This window comes from Procambarus clarkii, chromosome 47 (genome assembly GCF_040958095.1).
Source record: "Procambarus clarkii isolate CNS0578487 chromosome 47, FALCON_Pclarkii_2.0, whole genome shotgun sequence".
In the NCBI taxonomy this organism is placed as follows: domain Eukaryota; kingdom Metazoa; phylum Arthropoda; class Malacostraca; order Decapoda; family Cambaridae; genus Procambarus; species Procambarus clarkii.
The window spans coordinates 33,889,000-33,916,118 of NC_091196.1; the positions used below are offsets into that span (position 1 = coordinate 33,889,000).

The 27,119-nt window shown below is 46.4% G+C and overlaps 2 protein-coding genes across 3 annotated transcripts in view; one reads left to right on the forward strand and one right to left on the reverse strand.

The window, feature by feature from the left end:
* wal (electron transfer flavoprotein subunit alpha wal) overlaps nucleotides 1-15,948 on the forward strand; it is a gene marked incomplete at its 5' end in the record, with an annotated part of 155,562 nt that extends 139,614 nt beyond the window's left edge. For both annotated transcript variants that reach the window (XM_069302209.1, XM_069302210.1), the window contains 3 exon segments: nucleotides 7,917-8,054; nucleotides 8,655-8,795; nucleotides 15,566-15,948. In XM_069302209.1, the coding sequence (XP_069158310.1) occupies nucleotides 7,917-8,054; nucleotides 8,655-8,795; nucleotides 15,566-15,631 (345 nt within the window).
* Nucleotides 15,949-21,086: 5,138 nt separating this feature from the next.
* On the reverse strand, nucleotides 21,087-26,482 carry LOC138350915 (proteoglycan 4-like). The gene is made up of 2 exons (XM_069302376.1): nucleotides 26,457-26,482; nucleotides 21,087-21,990 (listed from the first exon to the last, which is right to left on the reverse strand). Exons 1-2 carry the CDS (start codon nucleotides 26,480-26,482, stop codon nucleotides 21,087-21,089), a joined length of 930 nt encoding a protein of 309 aa, XP_069158477.1.
* Between the last annotated feature and the right edge of the window lie 637 nt (nucleotides 26,483-27,119).

The following is a 27,119-nucleotide window of genomic DNA, read 5'->3' on the forward strand; positions in this document are numbered from 1 at the left end:
ATATTACAATCTACCGTCTACCACGGCTCAAGACTGGCACAATATCCCACTCATTCCCCCCCCCCCCCCCACTCTATACATTGGTACAGAAAATGAGGTTAAGGAAAGTGAGCTACAAATCTCCAGTTTATTTTACAAGCAGTAACATACAAACATATGATATAATCCAACTACAGTCATATACATAGGGCACCACTTGACTGGCTCAGAATGAGGCGCACTCGTGCACTAGGCTCTATATAGCAAAAAACAATAATGAGAAATTCCCACTCAACCAGGGAATGCTAAAATGAATGGCTATTATACTTCACTAGTATGTATACAATTAAAAACCTTATATCCTACTTAACCTTAATTGGCCAAAGTAACAGATCACCAGCCCATATCCTCCACAGCGGCTCCCAGGGTACAACTAACTAAAAAAAAAAACACGCGACTGCCTGCCTGCAGCTCGCATTCGGACAAATGCATTCGAGCGCCCTAGGCCTAGTAATTTCCCTACTAAGCTATCTCTGAAAAGCTAACCTTGATTTACTTAGAAGTGGTAAATCAAAATCAGTTGATTATTACTGGGCCAACATCTACGGAAATGAAGCAGTACTAACTAATTACATAGTATCTAACAATAGACCTCCACACAGACTGGGGTGGCAGGCCTGGCCAGGCTCGGCTCTTGACTGTTGCCACATGTACACAGGACTTGAGAGTAACGTGACTGTTACACAAGACTACTGACTTAATATACCCTCACAGGTGAAAGGAATTGGTAACACAGCTTACATAAAATAAGCTTAACACTGGCATACACATCAATTACAGGAACTGACATGAGTAAAACTGGCAGCAGACTGCATGTTCACAATGTGTGTGTAAGGTGACTCTCTCTCCCCCTCAGCAATTGGTAATTCATTATAACCAAACAATACACAGTATGCAAAAATATATTTGGCAAGCCGCCAATTCATCCACACATTTATACTAACAACTCCAGAACTCGCAACACTACTTGGGTTCAAGGAAACGGCTAGCAACATATTCGTTCACTTCACTTGCACAAGGGTGGTAATTCCCTAATCTCTGACATCCGGTCAGCCTCTCAAGGCAGCCTAGAGTACTCCTTGACTCCTCACTGGCTTGCGCTCCCCCACATATATATGGTGGCCTGGTAGCCTTGTGGATAGCGCACATCACTCGTAATTCTGTGGCGCGGGTTCGAGTCCCGCACCAGGCAGAAACAAATGGGCAAAGTATCTTTCACCCTGAATGCCCCTGTTACCTTGCAGTAAATAGGTACCTTGGAGTTAGTCAGCTGTCACGGGCTGCTTCCTGGGGTGTGTGGTACCTGGTTGATACCTGGTTGATGGGGTTCTGGGAGTTCTTCTACTCCCCAAGCTCGGCCTGAGGCCAAGCTTGACTTGTGAGAGCTTGGTCCACTAGGCTGTTGCTTGGAGCAGCCCACAGGCCCACATACCCACCACAGCCCGGTTGGTCCGGCACTCCTTGGAGGAATAAGTCTAGTTTCCTCTTGAAGATATCCACGGTTGTTCCGGCAATATTTCTTATGCTTGCTGGGAGGACATTGAACAACTGCGGACCTCTGATGTTTATACAGTGTTCTCTGATTGTGCCTATGGCACCTCTGCTCTTCATTGGTTCTATTCTGCATTTTCTTCCATATCGTTCACTCCAGTACGTTGTTATTTTACTGTGTAGATTTGGTACTTGGCCCTCCAGTATCTTCCAGGTGTATATTATTTGATATCTCTCTCGTCTTCTTTCTAGTGAGTACATTTGGAGGGCTTTGAGACGATCCCAATAATATAGGTGCTTTATTGCGTCTATGTGTGCCGTATATGTTCTCTGTATTCCCTCTATTTCAGCAATCTCTCCTGCTCTGAAGGGGCAAGTGAGTACTGAGCAGTACTCAAGACGGGACAATACAAGTGACTTGAAGAGTACAACCATTGTGATGGGATCCCTGGATTTGAAAGTTCTCGTAATCCATCCTATCATTTTTCTGGCTGTCACAATATTTGCTTATCAGTTATGATATTTACTTATCAATATCAGTTATGCTCCTTAAACGTTAGGTCGTCAGACATTATTATTCCCAAATCCTTTACATGCTGTTTTCCTACTATAGGTACATTTGATTGTGTTTTGTACTCTGTATTATGTTTAAGGTCCTCATTTTAACCGTACCTGAGTACCTGGAATTTATCTCTGTTAAACATCATGTTATTTTCTGATGCCCAGTCGAAAACTTTATTAATATCAGCTTGAAGTTTTTCAGTATCTTCAGCCGAGATAATTTTCATACTGATTTTTGTCATCTGCAAAGGATGATACGAAGCTGTAACTTGTATTTTTGTCTATATCTGATATGAGAATAAGGAAAAGCAGCGGTGCAAGGACTGTACCCTGAGGTACAGAGCTTTTAATTGCGCTTGGACTAGATTTTATATGGTTGACCGTTACTCGCTGAGTCCTGTTTGACAGAAAACTGAGTATCCAGCGTCCTACTTTACCGGTTATTCTCATTGACCTCATTTTGTGTGCTATCACGCCATGGTCACATTTATCGAAAGCATTTGCGAAGTCCGTGTATATCACATCAGCATTCTGTTTTTCTTCTAATGCCTCAGTCACTTTGTCGTAGTGCTCAAGTAGCTGTGAGAGGCACGATCTTCCCGCTCGAAATCCATTTTGGCCTGGGTTGTGAAGGTCATTGGTCTCCATGAAATTGGTGACCTGACTCCTAATCACTCTCTCAAATACTTTTATGATGTGCGATGTTAGTGCAACTGGTCTATAATTCTTTGCCAATGCTTTGCTCCCTCCCTTGTGTAGAGGGGCTATGTCTGCTACTTTAAGTACATCTGGTATCTCCCCTGTGTCCAAGCTCTTCCTCCACACTATACTGAGTGCCTGTGCTACCGGCAATTTGCATTTCTTTATAAATATTGAGTTCCATGAGTCTGGACCTGGGGCCGAGTGCATGGGCATGTTTTCAATTTCTCGTTCAAAATTTAGTGCGCTCGTGATGATATCAGTTATATTTACAGGGGTTTGAATATCCCGCATAAAGAAATTGTCTGAATCTTCCACTTTCATGTTGTTTATTGGAGTGCTAAACATGTCCTCGTACTGCTTTTTTAGGATTTCACTAATTTCTTTGTCATCCTCCGTGTATGAACCTTCACTTGTACGAATAGGTCCAATACTGGCAGTGGTTTTTGCTTTTGATTTCGCATATGAGAAGAAATATTTTGGATTTTTCTTTATTTCCTGAATTAGTTTCTGTTCTAACTGCCTTTCTTCAGTTTCATATGAGTGTTTCAATTTCCGCTCGATTTCTTCAATCTCCCTATTTAAATTATTCCTTCTTCGACGGGAAATTCGTGTCTGCATAAGCAGGTCCGTTATTTTTTTCCTGCGTTTATAGTGTCGTCTGCGTTCTCTTTCTACATTGGATCTCTTTTTGGCCTTCCTCAAAGGATCATGTTTCAGACAGGCTTGATACGCTTTCGAAGTCAGTTTTTCTATTCCTTCTGTAGGACTTGTATTACTTAGAACAGTTTCCCATGGAATGTTTGTAAGTTCCCTGTTTATTATCTCCCAGTCTATCCTTTTATTAAAATTGAATTTACTGAATAGCCCCTCTCGCTTTATCAACGTTTTAGGTCTATTCTGAGTATTGATTGTCGTTTGCACTTCAATGAGCTTGTGATCTGAGTATGTGGTATCTGATATCGTAATGTCTCTGATAATGTCGTCATTGTTCGTAAAGACCAGATCTAGAATATTTTCATTTCTCGTTGGCTCCGATATCTGCTGATTGAGTGAAAATTTGTCACAGAATCTAAGTAGTTCTCTACTCTGTGGTTGGTTAGGTCCTGATAGATTTCCTGGTATAATATTATTGTTTGCTATTCTCCACCTGAGACTAGGCAAGTGTGGGGAAAAAAAACGTAGTTATTAAACAGTTGATTGACAGTTGAGAGGCGGGCCGAAAGAGCAAAGCTCAACCCCCGCAAACACAACTAGGTGAATACAGTATATTCCTACAACATGAATACATGCTAATCATCAAAAACACATGAATAATACTCTCATCTTACAGTAAACAATAGGTAATACAAAGCACACTATCATCTTTATTCCATCTTAATGATCAATATACTAATTACTTAATCTAATATACTGTACGTTACGAATCAGTTATTCATTAATTGAGATAACAGGTTCGTAACAGCGGAGACGGAGGCATTTGAGCCAGTTCCTCGTGCCAAGGATTCTGGGTCCTTCCTGCGTGCCCCCCTTTTTTGATGCCATTCCCTTAGACTCTATATTTTGGGGAACATTTCATGTCATGCACACTGGGGATATTTCACAATAAACACAGTGCATCACACTGGTTACATGGGGGACACTCGTTTTGTATGACGTCCGTTTCACATGACGAACATGGAACGGATTAAATTCGTTATGGGAGGTACCACTGTATATAGGTTGTGTGGGGTCTATGTTCTCCTATTCCACATTCCATAACATGACATTTATTAACATTAAATTCCATTTGCCAAGTGGTGCTCCATATACTTATTTTGTCCAGGTCTTCTTGAAGGGCATGACAATCTTCTAGGTTTCTGATCTTCCCTATTATCTTAGCATCATCAGCAAAGAGGTTCATATAATTCTGTATTCCATCTGGTAGGTCGTTTATGTAGACAATGAACATCACCGGTGCAAGAACTGAACCCTGTGGTACTCCACTTGTGACATTTCTCCAGTCCGATACATTGCCTCTGATTACGGCCCCTCATTTTTCTGGCAGTTAGGAAATTTTTCATCTATGTTAGAAGCTTACCTGTCACCCCTCTAATATGTTCCAGTTTCCAGAACAACCTCTTATGTAGAATTCTGTCAAAAGCCTTTTTTAGGTCCAGATAGATGCAGTCAACCCAACCATCTCTTTCCTGTAAAATCTCTGTGGCTCGATCATAGAAACTGAGTAAGTTCATTACACAGGATCTTCCAGATCGAAAACCATACTGTCTGTCTGATATTATATCGTTTTTCTCCAGGTGATCTACCCATTTAGTTTTAATTATTTTTTCCAATATTTTCAAGTCTATAATTGAGGGGGTCTTCCCTGTTGCCACTTTTGTAGATTGGAACTATGTTAGCCTTTTTCCACACATCAGCTTCAACTCCTGTACACAGGGGTGCCTGTAAAATCAGTTGAAGTGGAATGCTGAGCTCAGTTGCACATTCTCTCAGAACCCATGGTGAAACTCCATCTGGACCAACAACCCATGGTGAAACTCCATCCGGACCAACTGCTTTGTTCTTACTTAGCTCCTTGAGCATTTTTTCCACTTTGTCTCTAGACACTTCTATGTTCTCTGGAATTCTTATTGTGTCTGGTTCCCTGAAGATTTCATTTTGTACAAACACACTTTGGAACTTTTCGTTTAATGTTTAACACATATCCTTTTCATTTTCCGTGAATCTATTTCCCATTTTTAACCTCTAAATATTATCCTTTATCTGCAGTTTGTTGTTTATGAATTTATAGAATAGAACTGGTTTTGTTTTACATTTGTCCGCAATCCCTTTTTCAAAATTTCTTTCTGCCTCTCTCCTCACTGCTGTGTAGTTGTTTCTCGCATCTTTGTATCGCTGGTATGTATGGGGGTTTAGCCTCTTCCTATATTGATTCCATTTTTGTGTCTTTTGGTCTCTGGCCCTCTCGCAAGTCCTGTCAAACCAATCCTGTTTCCTAGTTCTGTATCTCTGTTTTGGTATAATTTTTTTTTGTGCCTTTATCATATATTTCACAAAACTTGATATACATCTCATTTACTTTGTTGTTCCCTGAACTTTGTTGAACGGTGTTCTCTGCTCGTGCTCCTGATTACCCGGTCTTCTGATATTGATGTTCAGGTACAGGCAGATTTGGCGTTGCTTGCCAGATATTGGTTGCTGCAGTGTGCTAGGTTTGTTGTTCTCCAGGATGTCTCGAGGCTGCCCCGTTTGGTTTATAGGGACCCGGACTTGGTGTTAGTCGCTTCAACTTTTGTTTTGTCCGCACTCCCGAGTCCTTCCCCGGTTTGTGGTGTTCGTCCTGCTCTCAGATCCCAAACGTCTAAGGGTTTCGGGGTCGGGACGAGGTTTAGGTGGTTGTGAAACTTGGGTGGCTTCGGGGACTGCCCCTTCCGGGACCACAACAGAGGCATTCGAGCCTGCTTCCCCTGCTGAGGCTTCCGGATCTTGTCAGCCTTTCCCCTGGACTCTGTCTTTTCTGTAGGGCAGAGAGCATGGTGGACGGCTCTGCCCTGAGGCCTCTGTGGGGGGGGGGGGGTTCCCGGGGCTGCGGGGGGAGCCCGCCTGTGGTTCTGAGGCTGTTTGTCCCAGTTTGTGCTTTGTGCCGTCTGGGTGTTTTTTTTTTTTTTTTTCCCTACCTGGAACTTTAAGAACAAGAGGTCATAGATTTAAACTAGCTACACACAGATGCCGAAGAAATATAAGAAAATTCACTTTCGTGAACAGAGTGGTAGACGGTTGGAACAAGTTAGGTGAGAAGGTGGTGAAGGCCAAGACCATCAGTAGTTTCAAAGCGTTATATGACAAAGAGTGCTGGGAAGACGGGACACCACGAGCGTAGCTCTCATCCTGTAACTACACCTAGGTAATTACACTTAGGTAATTACCTTCCATCTGCTTTGTTTTCCCTTATTTGCTGGCGTGTTTCGGCTTCCTTGCGTCAGCAGTATCTTCTTTTGTTGTGATGGCCATTTTCTTTCTACAGGCTTTTTCCCACCTGGTCACCAAACAGTTTGTTTACACAAACCTGGGAGTGAGCGCTCGCGTTCTGGGGGCATTTTTTCACCTCCGTCTGAAGTTTCTTCTCCTATGGCCGTGTCCGTTTTGTTTTTTCTTTTGGGGCATTCTGTTCCTCTGGGAACGTTTTTATTGCCCAATTTTGTGTTTTCTGTCTGTGTTTGGGTTCTGGGCCCCTGGTTTTGGGCCCTGTGTTCGTGCCTGTTTGCTCTGCTTGCTTTCACGGCCTTTGACACTCCGTTTTTTATTCGTTTCTGGCTGTTTTGGCTGGAGATACTGTCTGGGTCTTGTGTTTGGCCCTTCCTTCTGTGATGCAGTACCGCTGGCAAATATGGTGGTTTGGACTTTCCCCAGGTTCTTTTGGGCTCTTTTGTTTCGTTCCAGAGGTTTTTTTCTGATGGGAGCCCCTTCGGTTCCCTAGAGCTATCCAGGCTGATATGAATGTATTAGACCCAGCATCGGTCTGTATGCATGGACTTCTAGGCCTACAGGGGACCACAAGCCAGAACCTGGTCCCCTCAGAGGGGCACAAGGATCAATGGCCTATAGAAACCCCTGTGTAGTTGGAAGCATTCTATGTCTGCCATCGACCGGGTCAGGTACCCAGAAAGGTAAGCGCCCCAAAGCAAACCCCTGTTCTGGTTAAAATATTGCTACTGAAAGCCGAACTAGTGGACAGAACTCCCCAAATGAAAATGAGCAAACGAGCATGACATCACCATGTCAACGCACCGCTGTCTGCACAACCCCTCCTTCCCGGGAGCGGGAAGGTGAGGCCTCAGACCCCAGTACCGGCTATCCACCCTGCAGTTCTGTGGCTAATGTGGAACTGGCAAGGTTGTGTGTCTCTGGCTCCGAAATTTTCAAGTTCCGTGCCTTGTGGTGTACAGTATATCCATATCAGCCTGGATAGCTCTGGGAAGCCTCTGGGTCTCACCCAGAAAATGGCATTTCATTACATTCAATGCTTGTTTTTACTCTAATATTTTCCAGTGAATATTGCAAAGTGTCCAAGCTTTTTGCTACTGTATACATATATCAAAACGCTTTAATTTGGCATGTTATTCCAGACTGTCATCAGTGGAGGTCGAGGCATGAAGAGTGGAGAGAATTTCCAATTATTGTACACACTTGCTGATAAGCTCAATGCTGCTGTTGGAGCATCCAGGGCAGCAGTTGATGCAGGCTTTGTTCCTAATGATATGCAGGTACAGTCCTCTAAATGTAGGGAATGGAAGAGAATGCTTTGAGATTAATGAAAACTTGCATCATGCTTTTTGTGTATGACGGATATACAGTCCCAGTGTATTGTCATAAGTCATTTTAATTTAATACATAGTAGCAAAAACAGCTTGAATAATTAAATACAAATGATAGACATTTCAAAAGATCCTTGGTATATGGACACAAAAATTTGAATATACAAAATTTATTAAATATAGGTGTTATAGCTAATCTTTACTGAGTGGCTTTTAAACTAGGCTCATGGTCAGAGCAGTGTTGAGTTGTTAGGTCAGATGAGAAATGAATGATACTATGCTTCATTCATTTCTCACCAGAGAAATGAATGAAGCATAGTAGAGATGTGAAATAAGACCACTTAGAACAAGTAATACATACAACAGAAAACAAAATCAAAATTGTCAAATAATTTGCTTTATAATATCAGATTCCTTAAAAAAATCCTTATAGATTTTAAAATAAAAAAATAGATTAGTTTAATTAATTTTTTAGATTTATAGATTTAAATAAAAAACTAAAAATAGAAATAAAAATATTTTAAAACTAACAAATATTTTATTCTTTAGGTTGGTCAGACTGGAAAAATTGTGGCACCAGAACTGTATATAGCTGTAGGCATCAGTGGAGCCATTCAACACTTGGCTGGCATGAAGGACTCCAAAACAATTGTGGCCATCAATAAAGATCCTGAGGCTCCTATTTTTCAGGTTTACATGACTAGATCTTTTATATGTTGAAATATTTTTTGTGTATGTAAAGCTCGAAATTGTAAATTTGATATAGTCTTACTCTGTTTCTCCATACTAATGAGTAGATAAACAGCTACCATACTTGAGTAATCATTGATCTTGTGTAATGGTAAACAATTATTTCTGTGGGGAACCTTGTCGGCTCACTGGAGCTATATTAATCCTGGGCTTCAGTCACATGGAGTTTTGTCTACCGGAAACCAAGAGCCAAAACCTGGCTCCTTCAGAGAGGCGCAGGGAGCAATGGCCCATGAAATCTCCACTGTTTGAGATTATGTTCATGTCTGCCATTGACTGGGGTAAGGCATCGAGAGAGATAGGCAACCCAAAATAAACCCCAACTGGTAGAAAATTGCAACACATGACCGAACAGAGCCCAAGAACTCCCCCCAAGAAAAATGATGCAACAAGCAAATCATCATCAAACCAACACACTGCTCGTTTGCACCCCACCCCCTGGGAGGGGTGGCCCCACTCACCCACCAGTTTGGAGACTGAGCAAACGAAAACAAAAAATTCCGCCCGGATTGCCAGGGAGCCTCCGGGGCTCGCCCAGAAAATGACATTTCATTACATTCATTGCTGGTTTTCTGTGAAGAGCCCCGTGGGCTCCCTGGAGCTAGATACCCAAAGATAAGTAAAAGACTTACCTGGGAGGCAGCAGTACCGTGCTCATCATGACAAAGATGGGACAACTGGCTGCAACCAATGGCCCAAGGCCACACAAGGCCACTGAGGGCCCAGAATGTTCACAAGATGAGGGGGAACGGGCAGCCAGGACCCTGTTCGACCTCCAAAACCCCCGTGGCAGAATGTCAACCCAAGACATGATACCAAAAGCAGGAGCAAGAACCATAATCTTCTGAACATCATGGGCATGAGGGTAGACCGCAGGCTGGCTGGACTTGATAACCCCTGCGAACGGAATGAGGGGAAAACGGATAAACCCAAATTGCATCCCCGAACACAGAACCCGAGGCATGCAGGTAACGGTGGAGAGCCGCAACCAGATACAAAACATGATGCACCCCCGGCCTGACCAACCAAGGATCAATAACCCACAGACCCCTCTGGAAGCCCGCTGTCTCATTCTTCCCCAGGAAAGGAGACAGCTGCAAATAAACAAAACGTCCACCAGGACCGAAAGAGCAGAAACCCCTGCGTTGGAGGAGAGCATGAAGTTCACCGACCCAACCCCAAAGGCCAAAGCCAACAGAATTAAAGCCTATTGAGAATAATCTTGAACCGAAGGGGCCACAACAAATCGAGGAGAGAAGAGAGAGAGAGAGAGCGAGCAGGGCGAGCTGTCCTGGTCTCAGACCAGGTTGGCTCAGGCTCAGGCATTAGTAGGCCAGAGTTGGAAAAATGCACAAAAAAGCTTACGGAACGGAGTCGCAGTGACATCCACCCCGATCCACTGGAGCGTTTCCACCAATGCAGCACAATAAGAGACAACAGTATTTGGCATAAGATGTCGATCCTGAAACACCAAGAAAGGAAAGACAAGACAACACGAAGAGAAACGGTAGGCAATCTACGAAGAGAAAGGAAGTGGCGAAAGGAATGCCAAGAAACTTCATACTGTTGCCAAGAAGACCGCAGGTGGTACACCATGAGAGAAGCCACCTGGTTACCATACAAGTACTGATACACACCCACCAAAAATACCAGACACGAAGAGCGGAAGACTAGATCAAACCAGCAAGGTATCTCACCAGGCCAAACAGCTGGAAGAGGCGAAACCGCAGAAAATGCCTTGGGTTCGGACGCTGAGCAAGTAGAAGGAGAACCCTGCCCCGATAAGACTCCAGTCGAGCCAGAACCCAAAGCAACAGTGGGACCGGTAGAAAGAGGTGCAATTACTGTACCCCTACCTCAACCAGTCTTGCCGAAAAGCATCAACTATGACGGCTTCGCAGTCATAAAAGGGCACCACATACACTGGGAGACACCCAACCACGCTGATGCAAAGAGGTCTACTTCCGTGGGCCTGAACATCCAGCAAAGGCAACTGAGGGAGTCGGCATCGACCATTCATTCTGTGGACAGAGGAATGAACTGAGACAGGCCATCCACTAGGACGTTGGACACGCCCCTGATGTGAACCGCACGGAGAGCTAAACCCCGAGAACTCAGCAGAAGAGCCACTCAAGGCAACCAGCCCCAAAGAGCCAAGGACCAAAGAGATCCCCAGGGGTTCAGGCAATGAACCACCTGGGTGCAGTCCAAATGGAGCTGGATCATAGTTGTCTCAAGCCAGCCGAATCCGCTACAGAGAAAGCCACACCGTGCTGTGAGCCATTTGGAACGACACAGTCCACCGCCTCTGGCCAGCCTGGTATGCACTGGTCACGAAGCCCCAGCTGAGAGACAAGGTGTCCGTGAATGCATCTAGCGAGGATTCCGGAAAGCGCCAAGGCACCGAACCCTGAAAAACCCGAAGAGGAATCCAGCAACCGACGCAAGGCTCCCGGAGGACAAACCGAGCAATCTCGAGAGCGGCGGAAGGGACGGCCCCGAAGGAACCAGACCAGACGCCGAAGCCAAACCTGACCCATCAGGTAAACCAGCACAGCAATGTTCTAACTCCTGCACAGCTGCTTGAGCAATCGTGGAGTGACCTGAAAATCCCCTCAAGAACAGCCAATGGCGGAAATGCAACCCAAGTAATGCCACAGGTGGGAGAGAGACAGATGCTGTCCGAGAATCCCAAACAAGGCCCAGCCAAGTCAGAACCCCGGACGGAACCAAATGGGACTTCCTCCAGTTCACCAGGAACCTTAACCCGGCGAGCTGGGAAAACCAAACCCCTGGTGAGCAGAGAAGCAGACTGGCTGGGAGCCCACACCAACTAATCATGCGGTTCTGCCCGAAGGAAACGAATGAAAAGGTAAGTGTGCTGCCCCACCACAAAACCTAACCAGTCCCTGAACCCCGGGTGAATGGGGACCTGCCAATACGCATCCCGAAGGTCCAGGGACACCATCCAAGAACCAGGCCCAAAAAGAAGCCGGACCTGAGACAGAGTGACCATCCGAAAGGATATGCAAGGAATCCAGCGGTTCAGACAGGACAAGCCCAGGATGAACCGAAGATCTGCACAGTCCCGTTTCGGAACTGGAAACAAGCATGAAACCCACTTGAGGGATGAAATTATTTTGATCACACCAAAGCGCACTCACTCACGGGACACCACGAGCGTAGCTCTCATCCCTGTAACTACACTTAGCTAATGTAATTACTCCAAGATGACCCGACAAAGCGAAGGAAAAAAAGCCTGCTCCACCAGCCCTTAACCTTGGAGAGGAGGTTAAGGGTGTTAACACGACCCGAAACGCCCACGAATCGTGGGACCAAGTGTTTGCATCCAGAGCTAGCCTCCCCCCAGCGCCCCATCAATGGGGCAACCCACAAAAGGGCTGGCGCTCCTTCCAAGAAGCCGACGTATGTGCTGAGCGAGCACCCCGTTGACCAGACGAAGACGGCTCTGGAAGAGTCAAAACCCGAGCCCTGGCACGACCCTTCCAGGAAGAGCGAGAATACCCACCCCAGATCAACAAATCAGAAAGAGGACGGCAACTGGCAGAAGCCACCTGCAAAAATGGAGAAACAATCACGTCTGAAAACAACAATGGACAGAAAGGAGACTAAACCTTAAGAGCTAGAGCACAAGCAGAATAAAAGAAAAAGAGCAAGGATGGCCTGCAGACATGCGAGGCGAGAGGCAAAAAACAGACACTGTCTCCCGGAGGATCGACACAGTTTCAGCAACACCGCCGATGCCCTAACAGCCAAGCCCAACGCCCCAGACGACAGCCCGGTACTCAGCGCCTCCACATCCTCCACAAGCCAGTCCGTGGACAACTCTAGAAGGGAGAAGAAGGGAAGACCGAGGCCAGATGCCCATGAGCGCAAAGATCTGCTTCAACCAAGGCAGCCGAAAGGGAGGTGCAACTGGAGCAAGCCAACCTCATGAGGAAGCACAGGGGCATAAAAGCACACACTGAGGTGCTCAAAAGCCCCCCTTCCAAGTAAACCCTGTAACATAGTAGTAATCTAACGCTAATCCAGCATGCAGGTTCAACAAAACCCGTGCCATGCCCACAAGCAAAAAGAAAGGGCAGTCTGCCAACCAGGAAGATGCATGCGCTCCTTCCCTAAGCGCCCTGTAAGTAACTACCCTTGCGTGTTAGGGTTCTCTTCCCCGGTATGTTCGGCAACCAATTCCATAGGGGTTTTTGCTGCACAGCACTTACCCCGCCCTTAGAGCCAGCTGGGGTTTCAGTGTTTTGATCCCCCCCTTGTTAGCTTTGGGTCTTAACCGGTTTGCAACAACTTGCCTGGGCTTCTTGTAGCAGTCACAGCCTTAGGGCTCTGGAATACCCTATCGGGGCTTGGTGGACCTATGGATGAGTCTTCAAAGTTCCAGCCTACCTCGTGCGAGTTTGAAGGTTGGCGTATATCCTTGTCTCAGGGGTGACAATCACAGCTTTTGCCTTCATCATGCTGCCTGTTGGGTCAAAAACGCCTTTGACTCAGAGTCTTGCAAGTCGTGTTCTCTGCTTGTTCTCCTGTACTATTCTGATGACATTACTGTTAAGGTACAGGCAGCATCCGCATTGCATGATAGGTTTCGGTTGCTGCAACGTGCTTGGTTGGTTTCCCACCTGGATGCCCCGCTTTCGTTATATGGATCTGGACCTTAGGGTGTTAGTCGCTTCGACTTTGGTTCAGTCCGCACTCCCTGGTCCTTCCCCTGTTGTTCATCCTGCACCTTCCTGCCTGCTTCAGGCTCCCAAACATCTGAGGGTTTTGGGCACAGGGCAGGGTTTAGTTGGTAATGAGACTCGTGCAGCTAAGGGGGCTGCCTCGTTCGGGTTGGGGATGGAGGCATTTGAGTCGGTTCCTTCCTATGAGGCTTCTGGGTCCCACCAGCAGCCCCCTTTCTTTTCAGCCTTTTCCCTAGACTGCCTTTTCTTCAGGGTTAGAGGGTTTGGAGGCCATCTCTGCTTCGGGTCCTGACTTGGGTGATCCTGGAACTGGTGAGGAGTTGACCTGGGGGGCCTTGGGCCCCCTTTTGACCCCGCTTGGGTGTTGGTGCCCTCTTCGCAGGACTTGTAGTTGCAGGGGAAAGGGGTTTTCTTACCCCCCTCCCCTATCCCTTCCCTGTATGAGTATGATTTGTGGTTGGCTTCTTTCCAGTTTGGTTCCGGGTTTCCTTGGGTTCCTCGGCTCCTTCATTCCGGAGGTTTTCTGCCTCTCGAATCTTACCCAAGGAGGTTCGGGAGGCTCTTGCTGCGTATCTCCTGCGAGACCCAGATTTTGCCTCCTTCATGGAACTGTCCTTATTTGAGTTTGGTTCTTCTCCGTAATCTTTCATTCCGGAATCTTCCTGGCTGGCAAACTGCCCGTTCTTTTCATTGGGTGCGTGGCATGGGTTCTGTCAGGCCTGCACGCTTGAGTGGCAAGAAACTTCTACCGTTCTGCAGGTTTACCTGGGGGGGGACGCAGTTTGAGCACCTTATTGTGTGCTTGTTCGGTCCTGTGCTTTCTCGGGATGTTGGCCTTGTATAGCTGCACGTGCAGGTTCCAACCCTTTTGGCATCCTTGGTTGCTAAGGATTTGGGGTGTATCAAATGGTTCGACTGGGAGGGCATCATGTTTTGTGTCCAGTTGCGGCTCTTTGCTGTTACTTGCATGCCACTGACTCCATGGCAGGGGATGCGCTTTGGGTTGACCCGGTTTCCCTTCTTCCCTGTTCCAGGGCACAGGTTTCCCAGGTCATCTGCAGAATTATTCAGTCCAGCCAGCCTGCAGTCTATTCACGTGTACACAACTTTTGTAAGTTCGTGGCTTTGGCTGCTGTTTTTTGGTAATATGTCCTGGGCTGACATTCGGGCACAGGGTTTTTGGAGGTAAAGCAGGGTCATGGCTGCACTGTACCTCGTTAATATTCCTGGCCCTTCCCAGGAATGTGTAACCTTGGGTCGCAGGTTGCAGCCAGTTGTCTCGACTTTGAGTTGAGGAGCGAGTGATAGCCGCCTCCCGGGTAAGTCCCTCTTTTCCTTTCTCTTTGATTAGGTAGCTCCAGGGAGCCGAAGGGGCTCTCCACAGAAAACCAGCGTTCAATGTAATGAAAATGCCATTTTCTGGGTGAGACCTGGAGGCTCCCTGGCATTCATCCCTCCCTCCCTCCTTCCCGTCAGCAGTTTTCACATTTTTGATATTCAGGCTCTGAACTGAGGTTGGGGTAGCTGGCGTGAGAGGTCTTGGGGGCTCCCCCTTCTGGGGAGGATGGAGGAACTGCACAGACAGCGGCGAGGCAGCTGTAACGTCATGCTTGTTTGTTTGTTTTCTGATTGGGGAGTTCTGCTTGCCCGATCGCCTTTTGAGTTGCAATTTTTACCCAGCTGTTTGTTTTGGGATTCCTACCTTTCTGGGTGCCTGACCTGGTAGATGGCAGACAGAGACTGCTTCCAACTACATGGGGGTATCTATAGGCCATTGCTCCTCATGCCTCTCTGAGGGCACCAGGTTCTGGCTCGTGGTCTCCAGTAGGCTAGAACTCCATTGATTGACTGTTGCCACAGTCTAATATATACACATTAGCCCGGTATAGCTCCATGGAGCCTCCGGGGTTCTCTCCCAGAAAATGGCGTTTCGTTACATTCAACACTGACTTTTTGTCATGAGGTTGTCTTTCGTGACTTATTTTGAACTTTTTGCAGGTTGCTGACTTTGGACTTGTGGCAGACCTATTTAAAGCTGTGCCAGAAATGATAGAGAAACTGTAATTATAATGCAGATGTAAGAAAACCTCTTCAAATTTTTTTTTCATTTGAACATCCAGTACAGCGATGGCATGCTTTCTATTTAAATAATTATACAATTTAATATTTACTATTAAGTGCATTCCTGGCAGTCATCAGATAAAGTATTCAAAATTTCTTTCCATTTTGCAAACTGTTGTTGCCCTAAAATATTTGTATTTAGACAAGTTGAAAAAAACAAATTCAAAGCTGACGTTAATTTAATGTTTCAATATTGTGGTTTCTTCAGGAATGCTGTAACTTGTTTTTTTTTGTGTAAATAAAATATAATATACTGAGAACCCATTTCCTATTATTCCTGAATAACTGCAATGGCAAAATATTACAATGAGGTGTATATTCTGCACATTGTGTGATCATAATAAATTATTGAATAAATTGCTATACAGTGGGGCCTCGATTTACGATGGTAATTTGTTCCCAGAGGCGCATCGTAAGTCGAAATATCGTAAGTCGAATCGATTTTTCCCTTAAGAAATAAAGGGAATTTAATTAATCCGTTCCCCACCCCCCCAAATATTAACTTACAAATGCATTTTATACTGAATACAATTTTTTTCTCTAATAAAAGACAGTATATATGTTTGTTACCTTTATGGAGGGTTCTTGATGGCATATGGAAGATGGTGGAGGGGGGAGATGGAGAGGTGTTACTGTTTGGAAGGGGAGTCCCCTTCCATTATATCATCAGGCAGTGATGTTTTCTCTGGTGTAGACTCTCTCCTACGTTTTGCCTGCATGCCACTAGGACCTGGTTGTGGTTCACTGCTTGTTTGTCTCACTAAAAATTTATCAAGAGACACATGTTTTTCCCTTCATTTTAACATTTATCGGTAGTGATGCATCACAGTGTCATTGAAAAGGTTAAGGCAACTGCCTACTGCAGCTTGATTTGGGAGAGTCGTTTCAGCAAAAGTTTGCAGTTCTTCCCATTCTGCACACATTCTTAATTTTTGAGGAAGGGACATTCTGTACTGCCTCCTCCTTCCCCCCTGAAGAAATTTCCTCAGCTACCTCTTCTTGCTGCTCCTTTTGAAGGGCTTGGAGTTCTTTGGTGGTCAGTTCTTCATTGTGTTCCTCCACTAACTCCACATCAGCATCATCCAACTCCAAGCCTAATGCCCAGAGAAACAATTTCCTCAACAAGAGGCACTTCAGGTTAAGGCTCAAACCCTTCAAAGTCTCGTTCTGCAACACATTCGGGCCACAATTTTCTCCAGCCAGAGATCATGGTTCTTGCAGTCATTTCTTGCCAGGCTTTGTCTACGAGTTTTAAAGCACTACAAATGTTAAAATGGTTTTCCCAGAACTCTTTGAGGGTGAATTGTGTGGCATCCGTCACTTCGACACATCTCCGAAAAAGGGCCCTTTTGTAAAGTTTCTTAAAATTGGCAATGATTTTCTGGTCCATAGGCTGAAGTAGAGGAGTGGTGTTGGGAGGAAGGAACTTTACTGTAACAAAACTAAATTCCTCCATGAACGAATCCTCCAAGCGTGGAGAATTGGCAGGAGCATTGTCGAAGAGAAGTAGGGCCATGAGTGGCAAACTGTTCTCCTGCAGATATTTTTTGATGGCAGGGCACATCACCTCATTCACCCACTCGGTAAAAAATTGCCTAGTAACCCATGCCTTAGCATTAGCCCTCCACATCACACACATTTTGTGTTTCTGCACATTATATTTTTTGAAAACCCTTGGATTTTCGGAATGATACATACGCAAGGGTTTAATTTTCAAATCACCACTCGCATTGCCACACAGCACGAGAGTAAACCTATCTTTCATAGGCTTGTGTCCGGGCAATGACTTCTCCTCCTTGGTAATGTATGTTTTCTTCGGCAATCTTTTCCAGAATAGCCCTGTCTCATCACAATTAAACACTTGTTGTGGTAGGTATGCCTCACTGTCTACAAAATCTTTAAATTCGACAATAAATCTTTCAGCCGCTGGTTTGTCTGAGCTAGCAGCCTCCCAATGCCTCACAACACTATGAATGCCACTTCTTTTTCTAAATTTCTCAAACCATCCCCCTGCTCACCTTAAACTCTTTCACTTCTACATAACTTGTTCCAGGGGCTTTCTTCATAAGATCTTCATGCAATTTCCTTGCATTTTCACAAATGATGGCCTCTGAAATGCTATCACCTGCTAACTCCTTGTTGTGTATCCAAATTAATAACAACTTTTCAACATCCTCAAGTGTTTGTGTTCTATGTTTCGTGATTATTGATACGCCTTTTGCTATTTTAGCAAAAGGCGTAATGTTCTTTTTCTTAGAATGTATGGTGGATATCGTTGACCGAGATTTATTGTATTGCCTAGCTAGTTCAATAAATCACCATATTTCATATTTGCATTTTCACCATTTTCATATTTGCATTACACCATTTACATATTTACGAATGATCTCTTGTTTTTGCTCTATGGGTTTTCGTATGTTGAACCTTACCACTGACTTTCTTGGGACCCATGGCGTGATATATAATCAGTTTTAAGTTCAAAAGCACAAAAAAAAAAAAAAAAAAAACGGAATTTCTTATAGGCGTGATCGTCACTAAGTGGGCGGCTCTAGTAAACTGAGGAAGGTCGGCCCGCGTGACTGGGAACCACACGCTCGGTCGACACAAACGTGTACCAACAAATATCGTTAGTCGAAGACACTATCGTAAGTCGAGTTGCATTTTTCGATCAAATTGACATTGTAACTCGAAATTATAGTATGTCGGGGCAATTGTAAGTCGAGGTACCACTGTACAAGACTTAATTTAAAGTAGTGTATTACAATGCACAAATAAAATACGTGTTAGTAGGAAGTCCATCAGTCTTGGATATTGCTCTGATAAAGGGTAGGTCCCCTTCTTTTTTCATCTTTGGTGAAGTAGCTCCGGGGAGCCATAGGGGCTTCCCCCAGAAAACCTGCGTTGAATGTAATGAAACGCCATTTTCTGGGCGAGCCCCGGAGGCTTCCCGGCAACCCTCCCTCCTTCCAGTCGTCATTTTTTCTGGGGGGGAGCCCTGTCGGCTCCCCAGAGCTATACCAGGCTGATATGCTAATGTCAGACTTTGGCATCAGTCATGTGTATAGAGTTCTGTGGGCCACCGGGGACCACAGAACTAGAACCTGGCTAGAACCTGGCCCCCCCTCAGAGAGGCAAGGGGAGCAATGGGCCTATAGAAACCCCCGTGTGGTTGGAAGCATTCTATGTCTGCCATTGACCGGGTCAAACATCCAGAAAGGTAAGCATCCCAAAACAAACCCCTATTCTGGTAAAAATTGCTACCAAAAACCGAACTATTGGATAGAACTCCCCAACAGAAAACAAGCATGACGTCACCGTGCCTCTGTCTGCGCAGCTCCCCTCTCCCCGCGAGGGGGAAGGGGAAGCCCCAGACTTCTCACGCCGGCTAACCACCCATCAGTTCTTCGGCTGATGCTAAAAGCACTGGTTGTGTGCTCCGGCTCTAGTGGTTGGTACTCTAGGCACACTGTGCCTTGTGTGTGGTGTCTGTCTTCTAGGTGGTGGGTGAGCCGGGAGTGAGTCTCCAGTACTCGGGCTGCATGCGCCTAGGGTGGCCTTCCCTAGGTGCCCTGTAAGTACTGCCCTTGGGGCTTGGGGTTACCTTTCACAAGTTCCTTGGGTCCTGCTTCTGCTAGGCCATCTACTTTTTGGTTTTTGGCCGCCCTTTGTGTGATGGGGGGTTCTGTCTTCCTTGTTCGCCTTAGGGAAAGGGGCAGTTTGCACTGGTAGGGGTGCAGGGTACTGTGCAACTTGTTTTCCCCAATCATAGCGGCCAACTCTGTTCCGCCTGGGTACGCTGTCCTCTTTTGGGGTGTTTTTCCTTTTTGTTTGTCTACTTGGTAAGGGGTCTGCCTTTGGTTCTTGCCCCCTTTGTACTGGATTCTCTTCCTTCTTCCGGTGGTTCCTCCTGCTAGGTCCTCGTGAGTGTACACGTCCCGGGGGTTCAGTTCTTAGAAGGTTGTTTGGTAGACATGGGTGCCGGTTAGCAGTACCCTGCCTGGGATTACCTGAGCGTGAGTCTTATAGTAAACGCTCAGGACCCTGGGAAACCCCCTAGGGGGAGCATGGGGCCCGATGGATGTGGCCCCGGAGTCCCCCCTCCTCGCTTTGTGAGAGTTTGAGGGTTGCTCTGTCCCCTTGTCTCTGGGTGACACTCACTGTTTTGCCTCCGTCAGCTGCCTGTGGGGTCAGTGACACCTTCGGCCCGGGGTCCTGCGAGTTTTGTTGCTTGCTGTGGCTCAGTTACCCAGTCTTCTGCTGACTAAACGGGTGCAGGCAGCACGGGGGTTGCACGTTAAGTTTCGGTGGCAACGCGCTAGGTTGTTTGCTCCCCGGAAGCCCAGAGGCTGCCCCGTTTTGGTTGGTGGTCTTGTAGGGTCCCCCCCCCCCCTCTTTCCTCCCTGCGTCCGGGTCTTTACCGTCTGTAGGTTCGGGGTCGGGTTAGGACTTCCATGGGTTTGAGACTCGGTTGGTCTCGGGGAATTCCTCTTCCGGGGTAGCGACGGGGGCATTCGAGCCTGTTCCTCCAGCCGTATTGTATGAATCTCCCACTGGGCTTCCTTCTTTTGTGTTTTTCTCTGCTGCCCCGGTTTTTCTTGAGGTTGGGGCTTTGGGGGGGACGGCTTGGCCCGGGGCCTGCTGTGTGGGTTCCCGGGGCTGGAGAATGGCTGACTTGGGGGGCCTCTGGCTCCATTGGAACCCGCTGAGGTTTTCTCTACCCTCTGGGCGGGGCTTGCGTTGCGCGGAGTGTGTGTTCTTTTTCCTTCCCACTCTCCGCATGAGTTGTTGGGCATCGGCCCTTCCCTGGGCTCGGTTTCTTGTCCCTTATGCCTGTTGGTTCCATCCTGTCGGTGGGTGCTCTTCTCCGTTGTTCACCCCGTTTAACTTGGAAAGACTTCCCCATCATGTTCCCCTCTTCTTGGGGTTCTGCATGCCTTTCGGTCTCGGGTGCGACTGGGTTTTTCGGTGCCTTCGTCATTTGTGTTTGCTCCTGTGTTCTCGAAGGTTCAAGATGGTTTTTCCTCCTTCCCGTATTAGTGGATCGCCTGTCGTCTGCCAGTGCGGCTTCCCTCCGGTCCTTTCTAGAGCTTGTTGGTCCTTTTCCGGGCTTCCTCTTGAGTTTTTGGCCCTGTCTTGTTCTTTTGTTCATGTATCTTCTCTCCATGCTGTGTCTTTGCACTGCTCATTTTCCTTCCATACTCCTGGTCCGAGATGCCAGGTTGGGCTGCTTGTAGCCCAATTGGGCTACTGGTGGCCCGGTTGGATTTCGTTCGGTTCATTGGTTTCCTTAATGAGCCGGCTATGTGTGTCGTTGCTTACTCCTTTTTACATTTTTGGCTTCTGTTCCCGTCCGTTAGGCTGTTTCTTCAGCGAATCGCCCGGGATACGTCCTGTTGGGCTACTTTTTGTTCGTGTCCTGCGCATGCGCCGTGGGAGTTTGCTTTGGTTCGGACGGAGTGCACCAGTGCTGGCGTTCTCCGTCCATTTTCTCTAGAGTGCTTTGCCTCTCTTCCACCACTCGCTTCCACCACTTCCCTTCCTCGTGCATCTCCTTCACGCTGTTGTGTGTTTTGTTTGTGCCTTTTGGCCTTCCTGTTGCCAGGTTTGGGTTCTTATTTTCCTGGCTTGCCCTGCCTGTGGGCTTTTTCGGGGTCTTGCGGTGTTCCTTCTCTGGGGTCTCGGGGTCGGGCTTGTAGTTTCTGGTCTCCTGGCGAGCTCGCTCTCGTTGAGGGGTTTTCTGTTCGACAGACGTTCCGTCTCCGTCTTTGTCAGCTTGGGTTTCCGGCTCAGGTTTCCGGCTCTGCCTCCTCGGTGATTGCACCCAAGATTTTCCTGCGGCTCCACCTCTTCCTAGGCTTGGACGAACCTTGACAGGGCTGGTTAGGTTCTGCCTTGAGTCTCTCACCTTTGGTAGGTGGTCGGGTGGCTTCGTAGTTGGTCTCCTACCTGCGGGCTTTTCTTGGCAGCAGTATGTGGTAATTTGGCGGTCCTTCCTTTTCCTTCTACCCCTTCTTAGGTGGCTGCGTTTGTTGGCGTCTGCTTGGCTTTTCTGGTGGGGGTTGTGGACCGTTGACTTGCCGCATACTGTTGCCTTGTTTTGTGCGGCGCTGGCGGAGCCGCTTCGGCTTGCTTTCGGTCTTGGTGTTACATTTGCGCCATTTGTAGGCTGTCTTGTGCGTTGTTTCACCACCAGCCTGTTCTTGCGCCGCTTGGGCCTTCCTGGTCTCTGGGCAGCGTGCTCTTTCTTCTCCTCTGTTGGTGGTAGCCCCCTCGGTTCATGTTTGTTTTGACGACTCTTTTTCCTGTTGGCATTTGCCTCTAGGACTCGGGTCGCTGAGCTTCTTGCTTTTCTTCGGTCGTGGCGTTTGATTTGTTCGATTGCAGTTGTCTTCCTCTTTTTTGACACGGGGCAAGGCTGCAGCAATTCGGGGGGGGGGAGGGGTCCTTGGTTTGTTGGTGCTTGGTTGGTCGGGCCGGGGGGGTATCGTGTTTAGTGTTCAGTAGTGGCCCTCCTCTGGTCTTTGCGCGCCGCGGCTTCTGTGTCTTGGGTGCGCTTTCGGTTGATTCGGTTCCGTTCTTCCCTGTTCGCGGGAGGTGTCCTGGGTCATCCACCATGTTATTGCTGCTAGCCAGCCTGTATTCTTTGCCCGTGGCATTCGTGGTTTCCCTGCTCTTGCTGCCGTCTTGGCGGCTTGTCCTTGCTGACTTCGGGCACAGGGTTTTTGGCGGTCGTACAGGGGCCTGGCTGCTCGTTGTCTCGTGTCGTTCCCAGGCTCATTCGAGCCTGTGTCGCCTTGGGTTGGCGGTTGCAGCCAATTGTCTTGCTTTCCGTTAAAGGGTGAGTGGTGTTCGCCTCCTGGATCTGTCCCTTTGACCTTCCTCCGTGGGTAGTTAGTTCCAGGGAGCTGACGGGGCTCCCCCCAGAAAACCAGCATTGCATGTAATGAAACGCCATTTTCTGGGTGAGACCCGGAGGCTCCCCGGCAACCCTCCCTCCCTCTGGTCGGCAGTTTTTCGCGTGTTTTGACATCCAGCCTCAGAACTGATGGGAGAATAGCCGGCGTGAGAGGTCTAGGGCTCCCCCTTTCCCTTCCTGGGGAGGTGGGGAACTGCGCAGACAGAGGCGCGGTGACGTGTGACGTCGTACTTGTTTGCTTGATTTCTGTTGGGGAGTTCTATCCACTAGTTCGGGTTTTGGTAGCAATTTTTACCAGAATAGGGGTTTGTTTTGGATGTCTTGTCTTTATGGATGTTTGACCCGGTCGATGGCAGACATAGAATGCTTCCAACCACACGGGGGTTTCTATAGGCCATTGCTCCCCTTGCCTCTCTGAGGGGGGCCAGGTTCTGGCCATGGTCCCCGGTAGGCCCTAAGAACTCCATACACATGACTGATTCCAAAGTCTGACATTAGCATATCAGCCTGATATAGCTCTTGGGAGCCTCCGGGTCTCACCCAGAAAATGACGTTTCATTACATTAAACGTTTTTTTTCACGTATTTTGATATCGAGCCTCAGAACTGGGATATGGATCGCTGGCGCGGGGGGTCTGGGGCCCCCCTTCCCCCTTCCGGGGAGGGGGGAATGCGCAGACATGCGGCGCAGCTCGTGTGACATCATGATTATTTTCAATTGGGGAGTTCTGTCCTCTTGTATGTTTATTTTCGTCGTTTTTAACCGGAATAGGGGGGGTTTGTTTTGAGGCGTTTACCTCTCTGGTTGCCAGTCCTGGTCGATGGCAGATATAGAATGCTCCAAATCACATGTGCATTTCTATAGACCATTGCTCCCCGTGCCTCTCTGAGGGGGCCAGGTTCTGACTCATGGTCCCCAGTAGGCCTAGAACTCCACCCACATTGATGACAAATTCTAAAGAGATACATATCAGCCTGGATAGCTCCGGGAAGCCATAGGGGCTCCCCCCCAGAAAAAAGTAAAAACTTTTTAGGGATAGGTCTCCTCTACCCAAACCACTCGCATAAGGTCCCCCAAACCTAGGTACTTTACTAAGCTGTTGAATCACGGTGGCTTACAAGAAACCAAGAACCAGAATCTGGCCCCTCACAATAGAGGGATAGGGGAGTGGGGATACTAGACATACCACATTACCAAATGAAAACCTACCAGAAAGGTAGAGAGTAGCAACTGCTTGGCAACATTTGCCACCCAAATTTGAACAGGATGTCATCAAAATTAGAGTACTGTCTCCACTCGATCATCCGGACTATATGGGAAGGACCCCCAGCCGGATTATCACATTTTTCGGATAATGGTACTTTTTCACCTATGAGTCCAAAAGTGACCATTTCCAACTATTTTTATACTACAAACAACATAATTTGAATTGCCTTGTCACATACCAACCCGTTCTCGCAAATTCGTAAAGTCAATATTGACTTATTAACTACGTGCATAGGTGATATACTAAACATAATAGATACCCTTAAAAAGATTCATAGAAAACACCATCCTTACCTAACCTTGTTAGTATCTTAAGATAAGCATCTTATTGCTTCGTAATTACAATTATTACTTCACCTATACCTATTATAGGTTAGGTAATAATTGTAATTACGAAGCAATAAGATGCTTATCTTAACATACTAAGTAGGTTAGGTAAGGTCGGTGTTTTCTATGAATCTTTTTAAGGGTATCTATTATGTTAAGTATGTCACCTATGCACATATTTAATAAGTCAATATTGACTTATTAAATTTGCGAGAACGGGATGCACATACATTTATTAAATATTCAGCTAGAAACCTCAACTTACCTTGTTGGTGTTCGTCTTCTTGATTGATGCCACACATCTTGAAGTTAAAAATTCTTAACAATTTACGTAACCTATACTAACACAACACTAAAATTAACACTTAAAATTACTGTACAGTTCATTAAGCTAAGTTAGTTTTGACTGCCAGCTGCTGAAGCCTCACTGGTTGAGGGCATTTGGGTTGCCTGTGAGGCCTCACTTGTTGAAGGCGCTTGCTTGCACCTCACTTGTTGAAGCGCTTGCTTGCACCTCACTTGTTGAAGCGCTTGCATGCCCTCACTTGTTGAAGGCGCTTGGCTTGCCTGTGAGGCCTCACTTGTTAAAGGCGCTTGCTTGCGCCTCACTTGTTGAAAGCGCTTGGCTTGCCTGTGGCGCGTCACTTGTTGAAAGCGCTTGGCTTGCCTGTAATGCCTCACTTGTTGAAGGAGCTTGGCTTGCCTGTGGCGCCTCACTTGTTGAAGGAGCTTGGCTTGCCTGTGGCGCCTCACTTGTTGAAGGCGCTTGGCTGCCTGTGACGCCTCACTGGTTGAACAACACGTAACTTGTCTTTAATTGCTAGGACAATCTTCTTCCTTTTAACACTTCCAGAACGATTGATGCTGCTACCAGACATATTCTTGGCCAAAAATGTTCAAAATTACTATGAAAATTAAGAAAGTTATTTAAAAAAATATTTCACTAATGGCGCAACACTGTGAGGCCGCACTGGTTGAGGTGTATAACTGTGACTTGTCTTTTATTGTTAGGACAACTTTCTTCCTCTTAACACCTCCAGAACGATTGATGCTGCTACCAGACATAGTCTTGGTCAAAAATGTTCAAAGTTACTATGAAAATAAAAAAGTTATTTAAAAAAATATTTCACTAATGGCGCAGCACTGTGTATAACACGAGGGACGGACGCACATGGGTTGACCAGTGTTGGACGGGTCCACTTGGGATAGCGCGTTACGTAGGCCGCCAGGAGGAAAAAAATTCACAATATTTTTGAAGGAAACTTCAGCCTGTGCACAATGCTTTTAGGAAACTTATTTATTTGTTATTACATAATTACTAGTAGTTATTTCATTTGTTTTTGGCTATGATTAATTGTTCTAAAATTATTGGTAATTCCTGTACCCAGGTGGTCCCTCCTGACGCACCCCTCCCACCCTCCCAACACCACCCACCCACCCCACCCCCCTCCTCCACCATGCGTCTAGAGCCACAGACGGGATTAATACGGTATGGCCGTATTTTCATCCGGCCAAACCAGCTTTTATCCGGTTCCTGTGGCCATTTTGGCCGGATATTGTGATAACTTTATCCGATCACGATTTTGGCCGTATAAGGGCGTTTTCCGGGTGTTTGAATCCCGGATAATCGCGGGGTTACAGTAATTACAGTAGCGATTCGTGGAATATGCAAAAGTAGACTTTCACCCTAAATAAACCATAATTGTACATACAGTACAACCTCGATTCAATGTACCCCGATTCAAAGAATCTCTGGCTAGTTCGCACACTTTTCAGGCTGGATTTACTCACCCGGTTCGACGAACAATGGTTCGCCGAAGCGGGGTATGTTCGGATTTGCTTACGATGTCGAGACAAAGTTCACAGACTGGTAGAAAACTTTCCCATTATATCACAAATTACAATTAATAATTCGCTCATATGATAAGTTCGATCACACAAGTGGACCGCACAAGTGGACTGCACAAGTGGTCCACAAGCTTACGATGTTGGGACAGAGTTCACAGAGTGGTGGAAAACTGCCTCATTCTATCTACAATTAATAATTCCTTCATAAGACAAGTTGGATCACACAAATATACCACTCAACAAGTGAACCATATGAACCAAACACAATTCAGAATGGTCCATACAACAAGTAAAGCATATTAACACTATCGCGTGCAGCGCGTGAGCTACACAAGCCGCAGACTTTGATGTCATGGTGCGAGCGAGCGTGCGGCGTCGCCTAAATGTGTATACTCGTTTCAGCTTTCTCACCTTAATTCTTGTGCTACGTCGTTCATTTTGGTATCATTGTGTTCGCAATGGAATTGCCTACAGGTGTATATGCATATAATATCCAAAAGCCCGGCGTGACTCCCCACAGCAAAGCCTAAAGTCGGAAAAGTTACCCGCGAGCGCACAAAATCGGTAAAATGTGTATACTCGTTTTAGTTTTCTCACCTTAATTCTTGTGCTACGTCACTTGTTTTGGTATCGTTGTGTTCGCAATTAAATTCCCTACAGGTGTATATGCATATAACATCCAAAAGCCTGGCGAGACTCCCCGCAGCAAAGCCTAAAGTTACCCGTGAATGAGCACCAATTTGCACACCACAACTTAATGTGTGTACTCGTTCAGTTTGATAACATCAATTTTCGTGTTACATTGCTCGTTTTGGTATCAAATTGTTCGCAATATAAAGGTGCGCATTTTAAAAATAGTCTCATAATAATAGAGAAATAACTGGAATTTTAACAGATATTTTAATTTTAAAATTTAGACCCAAAAACGTATTTATAATCATTCAAGGGTGCTGACATCAAGTTTTGTGTTGCATATTTCATTTTGGTATAAAATTGTGCGCACTCTAAAGGCGCTTATTTTGAAACTATCCCGAGGTCGATTTTGAATTTTATACAAATATTTTTGAAGTGGAC

Coding starts and splice junctions, on each gene's coding strand:
- LOC138350915 (XM_069302376.1), bottom strand. CDS start 26,482: ATGAACGACGTAGCACAAGAATTAAG. Junction 21,991..26,456: donor GACGTAGCACAAGAATTAAG/GTGAGAAAGCTG, acceptor AAATGCCAACAG/GAAAAAGAGTCGTCAAAACA.